Genomic DNA, 21,163 nt, shown 5'->3' with positions numbered 1-21,163 from the left:
CGCCCACCGCAGCATGGGAAATGTAGTCCAGTAGGTGGGAGCATTACTGTTTATTTGTTCATAATATACAGATTGTACACTGTAGTACATAATTTATTCCTGTCACACTAGTTAAATTACAAGGTTTTTGCATTGTAAGTGAGCCAAAAACAAGTTTTAAATCCCTGCAATTAACAAAGTTAGCTGAAAAAACACAGTCATGTTCACATGGGGACTTAAATTCCATGTATGGTCATATATTACATCTGTTATATAGAGACATTTCATACGATAATCCCCATAAAAGGTCTGTAAAGTTTCCTTGTTTGCAGAGTTCTTAATGTTTCAACCCCCCAGACATGCATTAAAGAATTCCTTTTCAAATGCATAAAATCATCTCTCTAATACTAGGAAACAATTGTAATGCCACAGATTGAAACAAATTAGGGCCACATTGCCTCTCTCTGGGAAGATCTTTGCTGCTTGATTTAGTACTGAGTTGTAAAAGTGGCCACGCTGTTTAGGGATATAATAGTATTAAAAGTGCTGCTTACAGTTACATTATTCATTCTCACACCTTGTCTCGCCGGATTAATTAGTGAAGAATTAAACAATAGTAAAGTTAACAATCCCTATAAAGGACCTCAGCAGGTCCCCAGTTGCCGCTTTGGAAAACAATGCTTATAGTCCTAGCGAAGGCACTCAGACACAAACTCAGGGTGTATGATGTAGTGTCCGGCCTGGTAGGGCTTCACCACATGGAAGCAGCTGTAGCACCCACTGCAGAGAGACCATCAGAGCAAAAATTAGACAACATGTTTTCTTACTTTTGGCACACTGACAGATTTACTCAATATGCACCTATTACTCTGGCTGTTAGACCTTCGGTATTGTGTCCGCAGAGAGTGGTATTGAGGGTTGCTGGTTTGGGGTCTTGTCCGAAGTTGGGCCCCTGCATGTTGCCTGTTAAAACAATGTAATCTTTCAGAATTAATCATTAATATTGCTCAGTAACGTACATTATCCAGGGTTTTCATGGTCTTAAGGTCAGGTCAGAGGTCAGTCTCTTACCTGAGTAGCGGTGCTGATAGTGGATGAACAACCCTGTGAAAGTCAATTTCAATACAAGGAAAATCTATTAGTCAAGTTTGTTTAGAGTGTATATAGACTGTATATAAAACTAATGTATTGCTACCTTGCTGTTGGCTTCTTCCAAGCTGCATGAAGCTTAAACTCAGTGCCAGAAGGAGGCTCAGTCAGCTGTAGTTTCTGCAGTGCGCCAGCAGAGGGCAGAGCTTGTGCTGTGGGTGGGTTGACAGGAGGCATGTGGTTTGGTTTGCCTGTCAACAGGTAGCTGTCTGGACAAGTCACAACTGGACTGTGGAAAGATAAATGTCTGACAGGGGGGAAGAGGGGACGGCCAATGTCCGCAGGGGGCGAGGGGTGTGCTAATGTGCGGCGTGACCTGTAGTTGGACTGAAGGCTCTTGGGAAAAAGAAAGTCCTGTAAAGGCAAGGAACAGTAGGACATGTATAGGTAAAAATCGAGAAAGAAATAGATAAGAGATAAGGTGAAGTCCTTACTATTAGTTTGAACAATCTTCTTTACGTGTAACATACAGCATCTCACATTTGATATGGTTATACAAAAATAACAATAAGGATATTAACAATAATGTTTTAAATTGAAGCTTTAAAATCTGTCCTTTCAAAGTGCTTAGACAAAATAAAGAGAGAATGTACTATACTTAAATACAATTGTTTTTAAAGGAATGTAAATATGACAAAAATAAAAAAGATGATAAAAGGACAAAATATAAAGACCACAAAATTCTATTCATTAAGGTATGTATTCTTTTTGAATTTACCAAGGTATTTCAAGATTTGTTGAAGATCATGTCTTTCTCTCAGTACTCAGAATGTAAAGAACTTTCAGGTTTTAAAATGCCATCTAGGTTTTTGGAGTTATAATAAATTCAAACGTGTTAAGTAGGCTTTAGCCTTTTTTTTTCCTTTACAGAGAGAGTGACTACCCTCTCTATCTCTAGCTCTGTTTACTCCATGTCGGGTGAATAAATAGGCATTGAGGAAGTTCTAAATAATAGATGTGATACAGCTTTCATCCAGCACAGGGAAATGTAAACAACCAGCAGCCAATTAAAGTAGAACACAATAGTGTGGCTTAATGAAGATACTGCCAACAATAATGATCCAATTAGCCTTGTTTGACATTGAATGCATCACACGTTAAATTCTTTTCGTAGCTAAATACATTGATTATAGAACTACCACATACATTTTTCTCAAGAAATTGTCCTTGCACAATCATAAATAAATATTCCTTTAAGCATACATTCCATGGCTGTTCCTCTTACCGGCCGGGGCTGGGGGTTGTTCCGGCGATTGGCAGAGGTGGGTCGGAGCTGTTCTCGTTTTGCTGTGCCAGGAGAGGCAAACTGCTCTTTGTACATAGTTAAATAGAGTTGAGGAGCCATCTTCACTATCGTCTTTTCATCTGCTCCCCCTTCAGTCTGCCTGAAAGTTATGAGCATCCTTCTCCTCCCCTGTCACCTGGTGGCTCCTCCTCTTATACGTGTGCATCTGTTATTCTTTTACCTGCACTTTTTGTATGCCAATGTCCTGAGCTGTGTGTTTTCTCCTCTGAAAATTGTTGCTGGGTTCTGCACGCCACCTACTTTAGGTGTATATATTACTTATTTCTGTGCTTAATATATCAGAACACAGCAGGTATGCATGCATCAGTAGCTTTAAACCCTGCTTGGATCACCGAACAACTACAGTAGATGGTAAAATCTTTGATAAACATGCAGCTATTGTGATGAATCTAGGCTATATGTTGTAAGAGACGGTTGAAGAGCATCCTTGCTGAACCAGAACATCTCTTTGTGCCACCTGAGCACTCGGACACTAATCCCCTTAAGCACCAGGCCCCCTGCAGAGACACACATACCTGGGGTCACTCTCCATGACTCACTCCCGGGGGCTATCACAAACTAACCAGCATTGATCTCAAACACTAAAAGGCTCCCAGCTCTTTTGCCGCTCAAAGTTAAAGCAACATAAGTCTTATCAGAGCTGCAGAACTGGAACAAACTCGAGCAGGGATGGGATTTCTAAGCATCTCCCACCACCCAGGGTCACCTCCATTCACTGTCAGCATGCCATATGAGCATCAATAATTCACCAAAGCGCTGTAGGGTGCCATTGTGTCTCCACTGCTTTCACTGAGTTATCTGTGACAGGAACTGGCTGTTCATCTCACTGCAGTGGTCCGGCCTTGTTTGACAGCCACGTTGAGCCAGTCAAATCCATGTCAACAGATGCAGAGGGGACATGGGGAATCATAGTAATGATGTGGAAGGAACGACCTTCACTGGCCCTCTAAATCAAATCCAATCACTAGTTTTTGTTCTCCTTTGTAGTCTACTTTGACGTAAGGCAAATCACAAACTCTTCCTTTTATTAATTCTCTCTACATCTCTTCCAAACAACAACAGTACAGTGTATTTCATAGAAAATGGATATACATTTCAAAGCAAATGCATGCTTCTTTAAGTTATGCATGATGATAAGACTCAGAAGATTCTTCTTGCTTGGCTTAGATGTTCTGCACAGCAAGTGAAGTAGACATCCAACATGTGCGATGCAGACTTCAAAGCCCTTGTCATAGATTCACAGTCTTATTTACTCGTGCTTGGATTTCACTGCCGCCTTGAGCTTTATGTAGAGATAATCAAAATTCTGTAAGAGAAAACAGACAGATGCTGTAAGAGAACAAACCTGAAGTGTCACGTATTCAAAGCACAAGAAGAAATGCAGGATGCTATGCAAAACAGTATGAATGGACAATGTAAAAAGGGTACAATTACGAACCTGAATGGTGTAGTAAACGATTGCCAAATAAGCTGCAATGCAGCCGCCGAGGAACAGATCAAAGGCTGCAGGTTTCACTCTGATAGAAAAAGCATGTGAGTGTCCAAACATATTGAAATAAAAGTAAGCACAAGATGTATTTGAACACAGAAATATTTACCTGTACATCACTATTTGTTGGTTCATTTGATCAAAAAAGGTGATGTCAGGGTCTCTGTTTGAAGAAAAATAGTTGATTATTAGTGATGCTGTTGGTTTTCCTCCTGCATTGCAGAGCATGTGTTTGTTTCTTCTTCCACATTGTACCTCTTGTCCTGTCGGAAGTTGTGTCGGTGAACCTGTTGTAGGTATCGCTTGAACTCATGCTCCAGAGAGTTAACCAGCAGGATGTGGCCCGGCTCTTTATCCAGCAGCTGGGTGGCCCGAGGGACCGACGTCAGAAAGGACATCAGACTCGACATGCGACTGTCGTGAAAGTCCTGCAGCAAGAATTTAGACGTTTATTCACAAAAATAACAAAGGAAGCGTAAAGTTATTCTATGGTCAAGGAGTCCCAGTTTTGACCTATGTGCAACCTAATGTACTGCAATTTCCACCCCAATTAAACTGATGGGCTTAATCAGTCATTGAATGAATTAGATGAATAAGCAGTTAAAACTCAGACCAATGCCTTTAGGTTACACTGCAATGGCCATAAACCAACACCAGAGGTCAGCAATTGTCAAAAAAGATTACAACATTTACCATAATAACCAGGAACTTACCAATTGGCCCTTGAACACCTGCATATCTTTTGGTGAACCCTTGTGTTAATAAAGGGAAATAATAAAGATTAATCAAAATGAAAATGCCAATGAAACATGAAACCAAGTTGTTCTATTTGGATGCACGCATTATGTTTTTATGCTTTTATTCACCTTGTCAGAAAGGTTGTACATATAACGTGCCAGTGCCTCTGCTACGATGACGCCATTACGTCTCATTTTCCTGAAGTCCACTTGTGACCTGGGAGAACACACAGAACAATGTGTTTCTTTGTATCATCTCTTCATATCCAGAGCCTAATAATCATTAACAGAATTAAGAACCCACATGGTGTCTAGCATAGAGCCACGGAGCTCAGATTTGGGGTCTTCCAGATGAGACAGAGTGAAACTTGGTATCCTGCGCAGGCTGTAGCGCTCGTGTTCCCAAGCTACTGTGGACTCCACAAGATTGATCTTCTTATGGACCAATCCCACCTTCACCCAGGGGAATCTGGAGGACACCACCTGCAGGAGAATTCATACATTTTGGAGTCTGAGAAAACACTGAGATAAACAGACTCCAGTTTTTTTGGACTTTGCAGTAAAGTTTATTTACCTCCTCCAGCTGTTCAAGGAAAGAGTGTATGGGTGTGTCAGGTTTAGGAGGGCGGGACACGTGCATGTGCAGTTCATCACTGTTGGCCAGTGTATCCAAACACAGCACAAACGCCACATTGTCATGGAGCAGACTGGACTCTGCAGGGAAAAGGTTTGGATGTAAAATTTAAATGAGCTGAATATGTTCGGTTATTGTAGTCCAAAAAAAACGAAAAACTCACCAGCATGGTCCATGTTCTCTTCAATCCATCTCTTTGTGCCAAGGAAATTGTATTTTCCTCCTCCGGTAAGGGAGAACATTAAATTGAATCTAAAAGGCCAAGAAGAAATCAGAACATCATCAAGAATTGTATCCTGGATGCAACAAATACTTTATTGTCACTGTCTTCACCCATACAAAAACGTATGCTCATAGCTTATTTTTAGCCTCACTGGGAAATTTGGACACATAAACACCAATTAGTTTGATTTACATTCTGTCAAAAGGTTCTTGTGCAGGGGGAACTGTAACTCACGGTGGTTTGGTGCCTGGGTTGCTAAAAAGCTTCTGGAAGAGACGAACTAACTCTAGCAGGATGGTGACTCCACTGCCATTAGAGTCTGCACCATAAGACAACCACTGTGTTAAAAACACAAACAAACTTATGTATGAAGAATGAATTATACTGCGACTGTAAACAATAATCTTTTTTCATGATATATTTGCATACAATTATAAAATCCATATCTATTCCACACATTAGAATCCACATGTATTTTAAAAACAAAAAGCAATATCTTAAAGTAAGTTCAGTATAGGTTTCAATGTTTATATTACAATGTACAGGTTGCAGGGTAGCTAAAGTTTTATCTCAAACTATAGTTATACATCATCAATTATTTTCTTGATTTTGGTGGAGTAGACAAAATACAAGTACAAGTATGTGTACTAAGTTAATGTCCACCACTGCTGTGGGAAGGGACGCATTGTTGCTATTGCTAAACTAATGTTCTTCTCTGTTTTTAGCTTTGTCTAAAAGATTTATAGATACATACAAACTGTTTAAATTGCATTACTGCAATTATTTCCTGTTTTATTTCCCAGAAGTTCCTTTTTTCATGCCCCCTGGAGGGTTTCATATCATTTTCCTTGATATTTCCTTGTACATGTTGGATTTGTATGTTCAGTAGTTCCCATGTAAATAAAGAAGCAACCAAACAGTGCTGAAAATGTGATTTCTGCTTTTTATGTAACTCACTGGTGCTAGCCCGAAAGTATCATAGTGGGCAGTGATAACGATTGTTGGTGCATCCTCCCCGGATCCGGAAAGCACTCCCTGAAGAAAAAAAAATCAGCCGTTATACATGCAGAAATGAGGACCAAACACAAGCCAAACTAATCCAGTTTGACTGAAAACTACAAGAATGCCAATCAAATATTTTAACTCATCTGACCTTCATGGTCCCGTACTCACCTCCAGTGTGGTGATGGAGGTGTCAGTGCTGCTTTTTATAGCAGCAGTGTTGCTCAATGACATCTGAAAGGCTGTAGCTGTCACCATACTTCGAAAGACTGCCAAAAATGAAAAAGCACTCTAACCTCAGTATGCACATGTATTTTTTTCAGCATCTTCACATTAAAAATAACCTCTTGCTCCCCTCACCTCTGACAAATATAGACGAGGTCCGGGTGGCTGCAGCTTGGTTGACTTCCTCATACATGATAAGCAGTTTCTCATCCTCAGGGGCCACATATACTGGAATAAGGATCTCCTTCAGCAGGGCCTCACTCTCACTCACCATGAAGGACTGCGAGGGGAAAAGGGGATTGTTGAAACTATTATTTCTTTTAATGCCCTGTGGTGATCATTAACACTTGAGCAGGCTGTTAAACCCTGAAGCACTAGGATGTGAGATATTATATTCAGAAACTGCCTGATGGATCACAAAAGATGCTGCATTATTTTTATTTTTTTTGCCTTGCAGCATGTCCTGGAGCGAAAATGTGCTTTTGGACAACTTGTTACCTGTACAGAATCATAGGGGACGGCAGAGATATTTTTGGGCAGCAGGATGAGGATGGCAGCAGCATTTTGCCTCTGGGCCTCGAGGTAGTTTTCTGTGGTGAAGTCCAGCACCTTCATGATGACGCAGCGGCGGGTCAGCACCGGCTCGTCTGCTGAGCGTGCCTCCGCCCCCAAGAGGGCTCCACGGCAACCTGAACACAAAGATAAAATACAAGCGGGAAATCAACACAGGCCACTTAACCTGCTATTCAAAGCAGAAATACAAAAGAAAATAAGACTCCACTACATTACCTTTGTCACTAAGTTATTTAGGTTGCTGCTCATCATTTTTTGCCATGGATGTGTACTTATTTATACTTTAATTTTAGTATTCCTAATATGTGCTTTTCTTTTGTACATTTAATAAGTTAGCTTATATGTTTGCATTTATAATAAACATTTAAATACAAACATTATCAGCTTATACAGTAGTACACATTGCTATAAATAAAACACTTTAATAGTTTGAATTGTCTTCATTTCAATTCACATTTTTTTAAATCAGTGCATCTGCAATAATTATTCACCAGTAAATATTTTGTTTACGCCCCTGACCTTATTTAGCGTTGCGACTTGTGTGACTCCATTTTCAATCTTCTTGAATCAGTGATAACGATAGGTTATCAAATGTAACAGTTCTCATACCTCTTTCTTAAGTTTAAGCTGTAGATGCATTTATCCCTTGAGATAGTTGCATCAACAGCTCTAACATAATGTTGCTTTAATCCAAAAAGGGACTTTTTACTACAACTCTGAGACAAATGCACTGGAGCACAAATTATAAATGTATAAATAATAAATACAGCTGAAAAGCAGCATAAATTGAATGATAAACTACCTCAGAACTTTAAGTATATAGCTTTAGTAAATGTACTTTCCAGCACTAGATTCGAAGTCCTGAACTTACCATACTTCTGTTGTACTAAGTTGTACTGCTGCATCCTGTAGGCAGTGAACTCATGGGAGGAAACAGTCAGGAAAGCAGAGCCATGCAGGGACTGGACACAGAGCAGCAGCAGGGCAGCTACCCTCAGCTCTCTCAGCCACATGATGTCACGTCCTGCCTGCGACCTCTTATAGCCTCAATCTACAGTATGAGGGAAGGGTGACGTTACAGGGCGCTTCATTCAATACAGTACATTTCATTTAGCTGATGCTTTTATACAAAGTAACAACGCATGCAATCAACCATGAAGATATGATATACTGTAAACAGAAATAAGCAAACAGTACATTAGCTTTCACTATGCCAAACCATTTTAAGTAATACTGGATTGGCTTCAATTAAAGCCAAACCTTTCTAAATGATACAGAAGTGCAACGTTTTTTTTTTAGGTTTTCTTAATTTTTTGGCCAGCGTGTAGATGAAACAGGTGGTTTTCAATCTGTGATGGAAGATGTGTTGACTTTCTTCTGTCCTGATATCAATATAGACCAGGCCATACATACAAGGCCAGTCTATACACAGTAAAATGTAAATACTATGAAAATAAAGTACAAATATTTGTTGATGGTAAGGATTTTTGCTGTATTTGACGGTCAAATAAGGTTGGTTATCCCTAAGGCCATGTAGAGTGTACCGTAGTCTCGCTAACACTGACAGATGACAAACTATCTATATCCAGGAAGTTTCACTATCTTTTTGTGTGCAGGTAAATGTTCCTCACCAGTCCCCCAGCGCTCCTTTCTCATGAACCTTCGTCCTACGTCTTCCTCAGTGCTGCTCCTTGCAGCTCGGACATGAAACTAGCTCCTGGGATTCAAGGCGTCTCCTGTACAGTAGGTAAGCCACCATTCACCATCTGCTTCCAAAGGATCAACTCAAGGCTAATCACAAATACCCAACCCCCCACCCATCACACTCACTACTCCTCTATCTTTCTATCTACCCTCATTCACTTGAGTAGATAATCACACATCACCCGCAGAGACTCTGTGTGGGAGGCAAAAGGTTTCATACAGTAGCTAGTTGTTGCATCTCCTGCAGGGACAACAGTTGGAGAGAGTTGCACTTGACTTAACATGTAGACTTCATCCCCTAATGAGACTGTCTATTGGTGGAATGTGTAAAGGATTGCTTGAAAATGGCATAACAAGGAATTACAAAAACCCGACACCCTCGAACTGCAGATATCTAATATTTATTTTTGATATGTTGCACTATACACAGAACTTTGACACTGTTAAAATCTAAATGGAACCAGTTCACAATCATCATTATAAGCACCTGACAAACAAACAAAAATAAAAAGCTTCAGTCTGGATATGCATTACTTCCCATTCTTTAAAATAAATTAAAAACACACAACTGCAAATAAATAGCTTATGTTACAACACATTATTGTAGAGTCAAGAGATTAGTGAAGCTACACACCCCAGTGACACAATACTGGCCTCCGACAGCCTGTGAGTGAATCAAAAAGCATGATGTCAATGAAAGAAGAAAAAGAAACTCAGCACCATTTCCTCAAAGTTAGTGCTAATTGTACACAGCCACTGGTGCAACACACCTCAGCTAGTAGCCGTCTTCGTCACCTATTGAACTATCCATGTTTTCTACTTAATTCAAGTTGTTTTATAATCTACGCACATGGCACCATATTTAGCAAATTCATTTTTTTCAAATACTTTTGTAACTTCAATGCTGTAGAAACATTGGGGCAGTATCATGGAAAGGAAATGCCCTTTTACGTGTTAACAGATGGTACTAGCATTTTTGTTCACTTTCCAAGTAGCTTTTAGTTCCTTCACTCTTCATATATATGCCACTGTTCATTAAATGTTTTGACCACAGCACAAATACCTCTTCCTTTGTGGACCATTCTTACTTATCTGGCACATCTTTAACATAAAAAGCTCTAAGAGAGGTTCTTTTTCCACTGTTGTTCCTGTATTGATTATCATGAAAATGTAAACAAATTGTAAATGTGTTAATAAAATCAGCAGATGAAGATGAATGCAAGGTTTTCCAATAACGCTGCAATATGTGCACAAAGTTAATCTAGATAAAGTTGTTCATAGTAGATTTAAAAAGTCGTTTCACATCCTAATCTTAAATCCCTTGAGTCGACAGAATACACTTCAACTCGTCATGAGAGAATAACTTACACCACAGTGTAAAGTGCACACATATTTAGAACTGTAGTCATATGAACAGAAATAACAGTGTATCTAGGTTCATGATTTGCTAAATAGAAAATGTTTTTAGGTGTCATACTAGTCAAAATGTGCATTTTGTGTTTTTGGGATCTGTTGTTTCAGAGCAGATTCACATGCAGGTGACTTAATCTTCTAGATATGTCTTTAGAGTGATGTAAACGTGACGAATATAAACAGTTTGCGGTTCTGTACTTCCTAAAAACGTACTCTTCAACGTCATGGGAATTATCAATTGGCAAAAAAAACATAGACAATACACAGCTTTGTCCTGTGCTACATATACACTTCTTGTCAAAATCAAATTCAAATAATTGTTTATATTAATACCTAAAGGGGGCTATGCACAAATGTACAACCATACAAACCCTGTACACTTAAAAAAAAACGAGTCTCATACCATTTCCATTCTGGCAATATGGAATCACTTTAAAGACATTCTTCTGAACCCACAACAGGTACGGTCAAAATTGCACAACTTTTCTATGTATTTGTACATATTCTAAACCTCGTATTAATATCACTATTAATATTTTGTAACAACATTCATGGTGGTGACTGCCTTTGTGCTCCTTGTACACATTCACACATGTGGGGGCTAACATGGACAAACAAAAAGTAGACGCTAACTTGTGAGCTGTTCGGACATTATCTTTGACAGTTTTCTCTCTACCTACTGAAATTACAGTGAGTGTACCTAGATTTTAAATAACTTTGTGTTTTTTTAAAAGCACGCTTCACTTAATGTTTCTTCAGCACAAGGATGTGTTAGGAGGTCGATAAAAACTCTGCAAGCCGGTCAATAGGACAGTGTTAACAGGCAACATGCAAAAACTACTTGTTCTCAGCTTCTTTTAACCGAATATTAAACAATTAAGCAATGAAAACAACCTGGGTGTAACAGACAAACTTGAAAAAGAAGACTGGAATTACTCCCATAGTGTTGTGAGTGTAAGCATTAGTGTTTCATCAGCAGCTTGATGGCTGAGCACTTCTTTCTTGGACATTTTCAGACACACATACAGTATGTCATCTGACACATATATACACACAGGAAGACAGAGCAGAAATGGCCACTACCAACACTTCCAATCTCTTATTGTCCTTCCAATCTGACCATGGTCGACTCGTAGAATTAGACTCCATGGAAGACGCACAGCCACAGTTATGTCGCCTTGTCACCATTTCAGTTATTTGAATTCCTGTCAACCGATTCTTCTCCAACATCCTTCATGGTCCTTATCCACAAGCGCGAGATGGAAGTCGAAGGAAAAAGAAGCAAAAGTAACGTGTTTTCCTTAGAGGTAATGTTTTTGCCATCAATCGAGTAAGATGCACAGATCCAACCATAGGAGGAACGTGCACAGATACTGTACATATTGATTCTTTTCCTCAAGACCTATCTACATCTCTTAATTTAGCCTTTATAAACCCTATTTTTCCCTTTGTGCCTCTGCCAGCGGATAGTTTTTCCACCTTTCTGCCACTCTGGTCAATAGTTGGCTTCAGTGCAGATGGCAGGCAGGAGGGTTGTTTTTTTTGGGGGGGGGGGCGGGGGGTGCTACTGGATTTGACAGGCTGTGGAGGGAGCAGCCTGGCAGCACATGCAGGTGGGGTTGACTGCTTTGGGGGGGATCAGATCCAGATCCTCGTCATCTGGGATCTCATCGAGCCGGTACCCATCCTTCAGGAGCTGGATGTTCAGGTCCTGGTTGATCTGCTGTGGATGCAAAAAGAGGAGTATCAGCAGAGCTTCGGGACAATTTGACAAATCCTCCAGCTGGGAGAGACCTTGTTAGTTAAATTAGTTCTTATATTAACTCCAAAAATCTTAATGTAGGTGTTCAAAACAATAGTGATCCAAGTAAATTGAGTATTATAGAAACAGAAGGCAGCAGTGTATAGTGAAAGAAGATCAGTGGTGGCAATGAAGCATAAGCACAACATAACTAAATATATTCTACTCTAAGAGGAAGAAATGAAACAGGAATTTGGATATGAATTATGGATAGATCATTACAGATGATTGTGACAGCATACAGTATACATTTTCTCCAATGGGTGCACAGATACCTGGTGTGACAATGGAACTGGGTGATCAGGTGTTGATGTTTGGGGGTTCACCATATGACGCTGTGAAACAGTATAATGCGTGTATAGATACCTGGTCCCTCAGACATCTCACCTCGGCTGAGGAGTATCCTGATGACGAGTATCTGGACATGTCGAAGTCATCGTCACTGAGAGACAGGAGACAGCAGAAGTTAGACACAAGCCTCGGAAAAGATGAAGTCCAAACAATGTTAACATGTGGTCATTTTTTTAGAAGGAGATGTTAAAATATTTTAGGTCAAGTATAGGTAAGCCTATAGAAGGTGGCTCCTTCATTACCCATAATGCAATTATGTAAGCTTTTTTGTCCTTCAAACTCTGTGGTCCGAGTCTGTATTGCACACTTTCTGTTTTAAATTAGCAGTCTGTATTGTTTTTTAGGGTTATCTTTTTACAAAGGGAAAATATACAAATAACCTTCAAACGCAGTTGGCAACAGATCCGAACAAAAAGCATAACATTAGAATATTATTCTGAGACTTAAAGAATTCAATTAAAAAAAGAGGTCAGTCAGTATTAGGTCAGTGTATATTTTTTACATTATTTATTGTTAATAATTACCATAGTCAAAAATAGTCTTTTTAATGTTACAGTGTAGAAAGATTTAATAGCTTTTAAAATACTGATTCAACTACATCCAAATGTATGGGATATTTCACAATCAATAAATAGGTGAGACATTTTTTCTATATTATGTTTCAAAAAAGGCATTCAAGTTATTCAAGGTTATTCAAATGTATTTATTTGTAATTTAGTTTTCTTACACATGAAAACAGTAAAACCGTTTTCACAGGCTGAGAAGAACGCCACACAACAAATACATTCAAGCTAACATACAATCAGCTGCCGTCTCTTGAGTCCTATGAAACGATTGGTGTTCACAATGAGGCTGGATGAACACACTGTAGCAACATGTTCAGCAAACTACAGGCAACAATCCACCCTTTTCTAATAAAGATATGTTCTAAGAAGTAGAAACATCATGCCAAAATAGCAAACAAGCTTTTTCCACTCAATGAGTAATCCTCCCTCATGAATGTAAACAAACAGAACAGAGTGTCATTGTATAAAGCCTCTTCACGTGAAACTAAAACGTGGACAATAAACAAACGGGACGGGTCCTGTGTGCCAAAAAGCTTGTCAGAGGGTGTGTGCACGATGCAATACATGATGTAAGCATGGTTAGCTTGCAAAGTGCTCATGTCACATGAGAGAATTCCCCTGGTGTAGCAGCACACAGAGGACACAAAGGGTGGGACTCATCTGCGTCAAATGCAGACCTGCTGGAGTGGAAGGGAGCACTCATTTCCCTCTGAGCCGCTTTTCACTGTCCAAATCCTCACCCCTCTATCCTCTAATCCTGTGCCCTGGGAGAGGCTTTACCCCCTTTTTCGGATCCCTTCTGTTAAGAACACTCTCAAGTTGCTCTATGGATTAATGTACCATGATGACAGAGTGAGACCTGCAAAACTACAAGATGGCACATTTCTCCTTTTTCTGTCCTTTAAGGTCAGCCGGACACAGTTGTTTTTCTTATATTTTAGTGTCATGAAATAATGTACATACCTGTCAGTGTCCAGTGCCACCAGGGGCTTCTCATCTGGGCTCTGGTCTAAAGAGGAGTAGCCTTTATTTGGCACGACCAACCTTAATATTAGCACAGAAAAGGAGACAGACAGACACAGAGAAGACAGATTTGAAAAAGCAATTTTTGCCAAGCAGTACAATGCATTCCTACTGAAACACCCACTAACATACTTCCTAACATAGGAAGAGAGGAACAGTATAATTGTACTGTCAATTTTGATATTCTAACATGCCACAAAACACAAAAATGGGGGCTAATCTGTAGCCTTCAAACTGCAGACGTGTCTCGATTATCTTTTCCCTTTGGACTCTCTGAGGCCAGGCCAGTCGGTAGCCTTTCTTATATTTCCACTAATCCACTGGGGAGTAGGATTAGACAGATGAGCCAGTTGTCAATGTTGTGGGTTGTACTGAGTTTATGCTCAACACTCGCACCCCCTTTCTCTAAACAGCTTTGTTGTGCGTTATAACATTACAAAGTCAAATGGCGTCTAATGACCCAAGCAGGTTGGCAGCTAATGAAGGCTTCATTAGCAGGCCGAGCGCAGGTCACCAAAACATATTGCTTGAGATGCTAATGGATGCAGAGTGTAACACTTGTGCCTGAGAACACAACAGGAAATGAGCAGGTGGTGGAAGCAGTTACCTTGTCCTGGCATTCTTCTTAGGCTGCTGATTGACAGGGCTTCCCACAGTGCCATTCTTCACTGATCCCTTCCTGGCAAGATCCCTCTGTTTCTCTGGGCAACCACAGGATGTGAGGTCATCATTAAATGCATCAATACACCTCAACTTCAGGACCGCAGTTGTGGATTTACTTAGTGTTGTTAGTTGATTAAAAAAACATTCAAATATGTTGAAAACTAAATACTTTTCATTGTATCTGCTTTACAGCTGCTATAAATTATACAGTCTATGTAGGTGGCACAATCCAGACATCTAATTCATTATAAATGTCTTTTACAGGATGCAATCTTGACATTTTTGGAAATACTGACTTGAGAGTTTCAGAAAACAATATTTTTTGGCAATGTATTTGGAACAGAGCCCTTAGGAGCAAATCAAAACAAGGAATCAGTGTTGCGGCAGTGAAAAAAAACAGGCAGCTCAGAAATGTTATCACACCTCTGACAGTAGAAATAAACTGACAATGACATACTCACTGAAATCTTGTATGGCACTAGATCTATGTTTAACTGGTGTCTAATAGACTGTGTGTGGTTGTTTTGACCTTTCATGGTGTATCGCAAATCCGCATACTGCAGTCTGTTCCAAGGGGGTTTTCTATTCTTTGCTACTGCTCCTGTTAAACTGTAATTATAGTCAGTGTAAAGGCACGTGTTGTTTCGATTTGCAGTGTGTTTGTGATACCTATTTGGACTTGCAGTGGTGACGGCTTGTAGTTCATGGCCACAGACTCTCCCTTTGTGTCAGGGTCTGCCTCTGAGGTGGAGGTTGCAGCTGGGTCCTTAAATAAAAAGCAGAGGGAATAGTTTTAACAAAGCATTACAAATTAAACAAATTGATAAATGCTAGCAATTATAGTTTCATGGATTAAGGTATCAGTCAAGGATAGATTATGCAATATGATTGATGCAAAGTAAAAACATCTATACACGTCATCGTCCTAGCAAAGCTCCTTTATTTCGAAATTCATGTCATGTCTGCGTGGCCATTTTTGTCAAAGCACACCTCCTTCATGAACATGAAACAGTGATTTACCCTGAGAGTTGTGGCACAGTATAGTGAACAACACAAGGAACAGTATATTTTGTACTCTTTTTATGAAACGATGATTGATGGTTTCTCATTTAAGTGTCTGGAAGAGCCCAGAAATAAAAAAATATTATCATTTCTTCTTGTCACGCCGCTGAATTTAATATCATCAAAATCGTATCGTAGCAGACTTTGTGAGACCAGAATTATCGTACTGGTGTCCAAATAATCAATATACATGTCGCAGCATGGGGACACCTGCGATTTACACCCCTAATAACAACGCAAACAACAAACATGGGACATCTTATTTTAGAACAATCTCATATATCTCAGATACATATCTTGGGGTCTTGTCTCTTCATAGACTACATTGTTTGCTAATTCAGAAGCTGACAGGAATTTTACTTTGACCCAAGGCTTTTACAAGTAATACAATTCAAATCCACTTGTGCTATACTGTCATCGAGCACCTGAACACAGTCCTGAGGGAACAGTCAACTCAAGAGCAAACCTCTGATTTATCACCAGCTAGCACAGGCCCAGATAGGCCACAAAATCAGCTCTTTTTTTAGAACTCGCATGTGTCCAATACCCTGGCAAGGTTTTCCAGGCCTATGTGCAACTATAGCTGCCTGGCTTGCAGCATCAATAGGTCTGAGTGTTCTGCCTATGTCGACAGCCCCGTCTCTTTTATGTGTGAGCAGTGATGGCATGGGGAGGAGGCCGTGGGAGAACAGAGGAGGTTGCTGTTGGAGCCACGGTTTCCCCAGATTGAGAGAGGGGAGCTGGGCCGCGCTTGGCCTGCTCCGTGACAGAGCTCCACATTATGCTGATCCTACAGGCCTCCCCTTGTTGCACTCTGAGGGTCCCCATAGGCCACATGGGCGAAGTCTACCAAACATTTGGTTTTTGAACACTCTGTATTCTCTCCAGAGAAATGGCTGCTATATTTAAATGATCCACCGAGCAATTAAATAACTGGAGCTGAAACTCGGAACGTTACAGATGAAAAATCATATAGGGTCAGATCACTTCTGACATACTTGTATGCTTCTTGTATTAATATCTTTTAATCCCAAATAAAATGTATAAGAGAAGAGTGTGAAATCTATTCAATAAAACACTTTTTAAATCTAAAGTGTCTCTAAGGATTGCAGGGGGTTGAGGGGATTACACAATAAAAAGGTCTAGAGATATTATAGGAATTCCGGCCAATTCCATGAGACCAATAAAGCATACCCAATCTCTCAGAGCCTGATAAAAAAATCATGAGTATTTAGCAGGGACAGTGAGAGGTTTATTTTGCATATCAATTTCCATGTAACACGTTTAAAAACAACACGCCTGCCAACAACAAAATCTGGTAAAACAGCAAAGCACAACACGTTAGGATACATGTAATGTCAAGGTAATGCGCACAAGAAGGAAGTTTCACTAGAGCTGAATTGATTGCCAGACAAATATTAGCCAACTATTTTGATAATTTGGTTGGAAGGATTTCTCATGCAAAAGGGCGGCTGTATGAGCTTCAAATATGGAGCTTTCATACTTATTCTTGGCTTAATAACATAATAAAATCAATGTCTTTGGGGTTTGTACTTACAAAACAAGACATTTAAAGACCCCCCTTGATATGTTTCACTTATTATGGACATTTAATAGACCAAACAATTAATCTAGGAAATAATCAGAAGGTTATTTTGAGAATAAAAATAATAATCAGCAAGCAACCTTAGCAAATCACCTCATGCTATAAAAGAAAATCTCCCCATTTTTCTATAATAACTAGAGATGAATGACAGCTTGAGTTTTTCGTTCTTCAAACTGTGAGCCACTACAGTCATACACCTTTAATGCATTCACTAGCTATATTTGAATGTTGCGATGAAGCATTGCTCATCTGGCTGGAATAATTAATGAGAGCTGCAACAGTGACTATGGTCTGCACACAAGTAGGAGCATGAAAGCACAGCAGACAGATGAGGCATTCCCCACACACACACACACACACACACACACACACACACACACACACACACACACACACACACACACACACACACACACACACACACACACACACACACACACACACACACACACACACACACACACACACACACACACACACACACACACACACACACACACACACACACACACACTCTCTGTTCTCTGACAAGCCCTTCTCTTGGATCATTAAGGCTTACCCAAAGGAAATTTTTTCGCACTTTTCTTCCACCACAGACAGATACTGTGATGAGGTAGGGTCAAATTGTCAAGTACAAGTAAATCCCTTTGAAATTATGCAGCAGAACTGGCGGTTACTAATGAAAGGGACTCAGTATTAGGATGTCTGAGATGGAATTCACTGCCAGTTCTTCAACATGATATGCCTCAACTGCTGATACACACTCATGGGTGTATCCCACAATAAACAAACCCCTCTTAGAAGAGAACAGCTTACACTATATCAGTCTTAAGTGTGGCCTGAAAAAGTGAGATAAAGTTAAGGGTGTAGGAAAATACAGGTTTCATTGTATTATGTTTTGTTATCCTGTACGATTTCTAACACTTTCCATCTTTTCAGTTTTGTATATGTGTTGTGTAAGGAGGTAATAAGACAGTATTCATCCCTTATCTCGGTTTGCACCAAAAGTAGTGCAATGATATAGTCACAGGAAATGTGATAAATGCAAATCCTGACGCCACTGTTCTATTCGCATTAGCCGGTGTGTTTTGTATGGTATGGATGCTTTTTTCTAAAACATATGGTTTTTTAAAACTTTATATAGATCAATGCTTCCAGTAATCACGATTTATTTAAATGTAACCCCTGTGTCAATAATGTATTGCCAGACAATGCCAATACATTCAGCCTTAGTATAAAAAAAAGTCCTAATGCACCACTATGCAGAGGAGTTACTCACAAAAGTTAGTTGAAAACACCCAAAATGTGATAGGTTGTTTTTAAGAGCCTATAGTTCCTTGGAAAACAATATGTTAGTGTTGACAGCCACTAACAATAAGCCTTTGACTTTCGAGGTGACACAATGGTGGTTATAATGTACTAACAGTGGCCATGACCTTTAACATGCATTACCTTAACCCTGTGCTCACTCATGGTCTCACACACCAACTCCTTTACTGCCTCTGATGATGAAGAGCTACAAGGTTGCTGACACAGCAGAGACACCAAGCGATTGCTAAGATTATACATCACAGCCGCCTTCTGGCCAATAGCAGCGTAGACTGATACATCAGGTGACCAATAAATCAGATGCATGCTATGACAATGTTAGCTGGGCTCTATGTGTAGCCTAGAATTACCATTCTCAAAATGTCCTTGTGCTTAATGCAAAGGGCATGTTTAATAAAGTTTAGATTCAAAATAAATACCAACTTTATATTCACATCTAAAGCTTGAAATGTGTTTTATAAAAGACAATACATCAAAACATTTATATCCCTAAAAATTGCATAAAAAGCATTTTTATTTGAATGAAATTCATTCTCTACAAGCAGGCAGGTGCCAAATGTATTCATGCAGTTTTAGGAATCACAATGACGTTATTAGCATTCAAATGCAGAGTCATTTGTTCAACAGCAACTGTGAAACAATGAGACCAGGCTTACATGTAAAATAAGGGCCCTTTACAAAGGATGGAGCTGCACATGACAGCATGGGCTGGTAACACACAAGAGTTTGTTACATGAGGTGATAAGAAATACACTTTGTAATATGAAGAGTTTTCTGACGAAGAACTCACTGCAGCAACAATCCTCTGACTGATACTTGATTTAATTCCACAGAAATAAAACTGGATGAAACATGAGAGCAGATTGATCAAATCTTCATAAGGAGAGGCATTTGCAGTTGCATTAAAAAGGAGATTTTCTGTTTCAGAGAAGTATGTTCTTCGGTGATATCTGCTGCATTTAGCCCCAGGAGGGAGGAGGGTTGGGGAAGCACGGGACGATAATGAACAGCGGAACTTTGAGTTCTGCTTTTTATAAACCCCCTAAGGCAAACACACACACACAAAAAAGGGGGACAGCTGTTTGAGATGGCTTTGTTTGAAGTATGGAGGCTGGTGTGTCAGAATGATCCATGGTAATCATAAACTGTATGGGTGAAATGAAAGCTAAACACAAAATCAAATGAAGGGAATAACAGCAGTGGTTCAGTAAGTTATTGCCAGCCATGACTTTTCATTTCAGATATTGTCCAGTGGGCAGGATGGGCCTATTTTATACCAGCATCCAAACACAGAGATATTTATGTTATAAGCATTGCAAAGGGGATTATGTCATCACTGGCTGCAGCTGGAGTTTATGTACTGTATTCTGATTTTACTGGGAGGTCTGTCCTATAATAAATCATGGAAGGAGACTATTCTCAAACTATGGGCCTGCTCTGGCTAACCATCCTGAGGATTGCAGTCTGCAGCATCGGTCTGGATAAATACACTGTTCACGCGATCATTTTGGCTCACAGCTCCCATCCTGATCCAAACGACACGTCACCAAATGACGAAATGTCAAAAATAATCCACTATGTCAGATATGGATGTAAACATAGTGACTTTGATTGTTTGTTTTTTAATAATGATTTTTATTCAAATGCGTAGCTTAAATACTATGATACAATAGAGTAAAAGCTTGTTTATTATTTAATCATGATATGTATTATTTATGTTATCACTATCGGAAGAGGTATACCGTTAGCCGTTATCCTTTCATCTATACAATATCAATCTACACCCATCGCAAATCTCCAGTTTGTGCTGAAGCTGAAGATTGCTTATCGGTGGCTCACAAACACGGATTATGTCACACAGCTGTCACACGATAAATCCACAAGCGAGACCAAAATGTTGCATTGAATAGATTGATTTGCATAAAATGTGTTTTTGTCTTTGCTCCCTTACCAAAGGCTGGGTCTCTCCGTTGACTGGAGGTACTTGGAACCGGTCGATTTCTTCCATCATTTTGGCAAAGCGTTATATAAACAAATACAGCAGTGAAGATAAACGGTGACTTGTTTCTAACTATCCCGGTGGATGATGCTCGGTTGTTGGGATCCTTCGATTTTCAGCATGATAGCAGTTCGTTTTCCTCCATCCTGACAGAGGTGACTCGACAGCAAAACAGCAGTACCGCCCCACTTCCGGGTCTATAGAATATTCATGAGACGTCTGTCCAATCACAGAGCAGATCATATTGAAATGCGTATGAAACACGTTAATGCATTGACAGGGATTTGAAATATCTTATACAAATGTTTACTTACTTATACCGCGTTTTC

At 39.7% G+C, this 21,163-nt stretch overlaps 3 protein-coding genes across 4 annotated transcripts; all 3 read right to left on the bottom strand.

The window, feature by feature from the left end:
• Positions 1-40: 40 nt before the first annotated feature.
• On the bottom strand, positions 41-2,488 carry LOC134883565 (uncharacterized). The gene is made up of 5 exons (XM_063911985.1): positions 2,354-2,488; positions 1,175-1,482; positions 1,051-1,083; positions 841-942; positions 41-759 (listed from the first exon to the last, which is right to left on the bottom strand). Exons 1-5 carry the CDS (start codon positions 2,471-2,473, stop codon positions 669-671), a joined length of 654 nt encoding a protein of 217 aa, XP_063768055.1. The 5' UTR covers positions 2,474-2,488; the 3' UTR covers positions 41-668.
• Positions 2,489-3,478: 990 nt separating this feature from the next.
• On the bottom strand, positions 3,479-9,078 carry zgc:109965 (Nicalin-1-like). Its single transcript, XM_063911656.1, has 16 exons — positions 8,949-9,078; positions 8,189-8,368; positions 7,243-7,433; positions 6,880-7,024; positions 6,691-6,788; positions 6,475-6,552; positions 5,752-5,855; positions 5,458-5,546; positions 5,235-5,374; positions 4,965-5,143; positions 4,790-4,877; positions 4,637-4,675; positions 4,179-4,351; positions 4,033-4,086; positions 3,873-3,951; positions 3,479-3,740 (listed from the first exon to the last, which is right to left on the bottom strand). The coding sequence occupies exons 2-16, from the start codon at positions 8,328-8,330 to the stop codon at positions 3,684-3,686; spliced, it is 1,656 nt and encodes a 551-aa protein (XP_063767726.1). The 5' UTR covers positions 8,331-8,368; positions 8,949-9,078; the 3' UTR covers positions 3,479-3,683.
• A 325-nt stretch (positions 9,079-9,403) lies between these two features.
• On the bottom strand, positions 9,404-21,022 carry fam219aa (family with sequence similarity 219 member Aa). 2 transcript variants are annotated; one of them, XM_063911966.1, is made up of 6 exons: positions 20,787-21,022; positions 15,508-15,604; positions 14,783-14,876; positions 14,116-14,196; positions 12,602-12,677; positions 9,404-12,157 (listed from the first exon to the last, which is right to left on the bottom strand). In XM_063911966.1, the coding sequence occupies exons 1-6, from the start codon at positions 20,844-20,846 to the stop codon at positions 11,999-12,001; spliced, it is 567 nt and encodes a 188-aa protein (XP_063768036.1). In that variant the 5' UTR covers positions 20,847-21,022; the 3' UTR covers positions 9,404-11,998. The 2 variants fall into 2 exon arrangements, with proteins under 2 accessions (XP_063768036.1, XP_063768037.1); XM_063911967.1 differs by having other exon boundaries at positions 12,623-12,677.
• Between the last annotated feature and the right edge of the window lie 141 nt (positions 21,023-21,163).

The sequence above is a fragment of the Eleginops maclovinus genome, chromosome 20 (genome assembly GCF_036324505.1).
Source record: "Eleginops maclovinus isolate JMC-PN-2008 ecotype Puerto Natales chromosome 20, JC_Emac_rtc_rv5, whole genome shotgun sequence".
Taxonomy (NCBI): Eukaryota; Metazoa; Chordata; class Actinopteri; order Perciformes; family Eleginopidae; genus Eleginops; species Eleginops maclovinus.
Note: the sequence above shows the minus strand (reverse complement) of the source record. Positions and strands in the feature narration are given on the sequence as shown.

What these genes read in the sequence shown, in the direction of transcription:
- LOC134883565 (XM_063911985.1), bottom strand. Translation starts at nt 2,473, where the DNA reads ATGGCTCCTCAACTCTATTTAACTATGTACAAAGAGCAGTTTGCCTCT. An exon ending in ACAACCCCCAGCCCCGGCCG is followed by an intron (nt 1,483 to 2,353) that starts GTAAGAGGAACA and finishes TTGCCTTTACAG; the next exon opens with GACTTTCTTTTTCCCAAGAG. An exon ending in TCTAACAGCCAGAGTAATAG is followed by an intron (nt 760 to 840) that starts GTGCATATTGAG and finishes GTCTCTCTGCAG; the next exon opens with TGGGTGCTACAGCTGCTTCC.
- zgc:109965 (XM_063911656.1), bottom strand. Translation starts at nt 8,330, where the DNA reads ATGTGGCTGAGAGAGCTGAGGGTAGCTGCCCTGCTGCTGCTCTGTGTC. An exon ending in CCTCCATCACCACACTGGAG is followed by an intron (nt 6,553 to 6,690) that starts GTGAGTACGGGA and finishes TTTTTTCTTCAG; the next exon opens with GGAGTGCTTTCCGGATCCGG. An exon ending in AGGTGTTCAAGGGCCAATTG is followed by an intron (nt 4,352 to 4,636) that starts GTAAGTTCCTGG and finishes TTCTTGCTGCAG; the next exon opens with GACTTTCACGACAGTCGCAT.
- fam219aa (XM_063911966.1), bottom strand. Translation starts at nt 20,846, where the DNA reads ATGATGGAAGAAATCGACCGGTTCCAAGTACCTCCAGTCAACGGAGAG. An exon ending in AAGAAGAATGCCAGGACAAG is followed by an intron (nt 14,197 to 14,782) that starts GTAACTGCTTCC and finishes GCTAATATTAAG; the next exon opens with GTTGGTCGTGCCAAATAAAG. An exon ending in TGAGATGTCTGAGGGACCAG is followed by an intron (nt 12,158 to 12,601) that starts GTATCTATACAC and finishes TTGCATCCACAG; the next exon opens with CAGATCAACCAGGACCTGAA.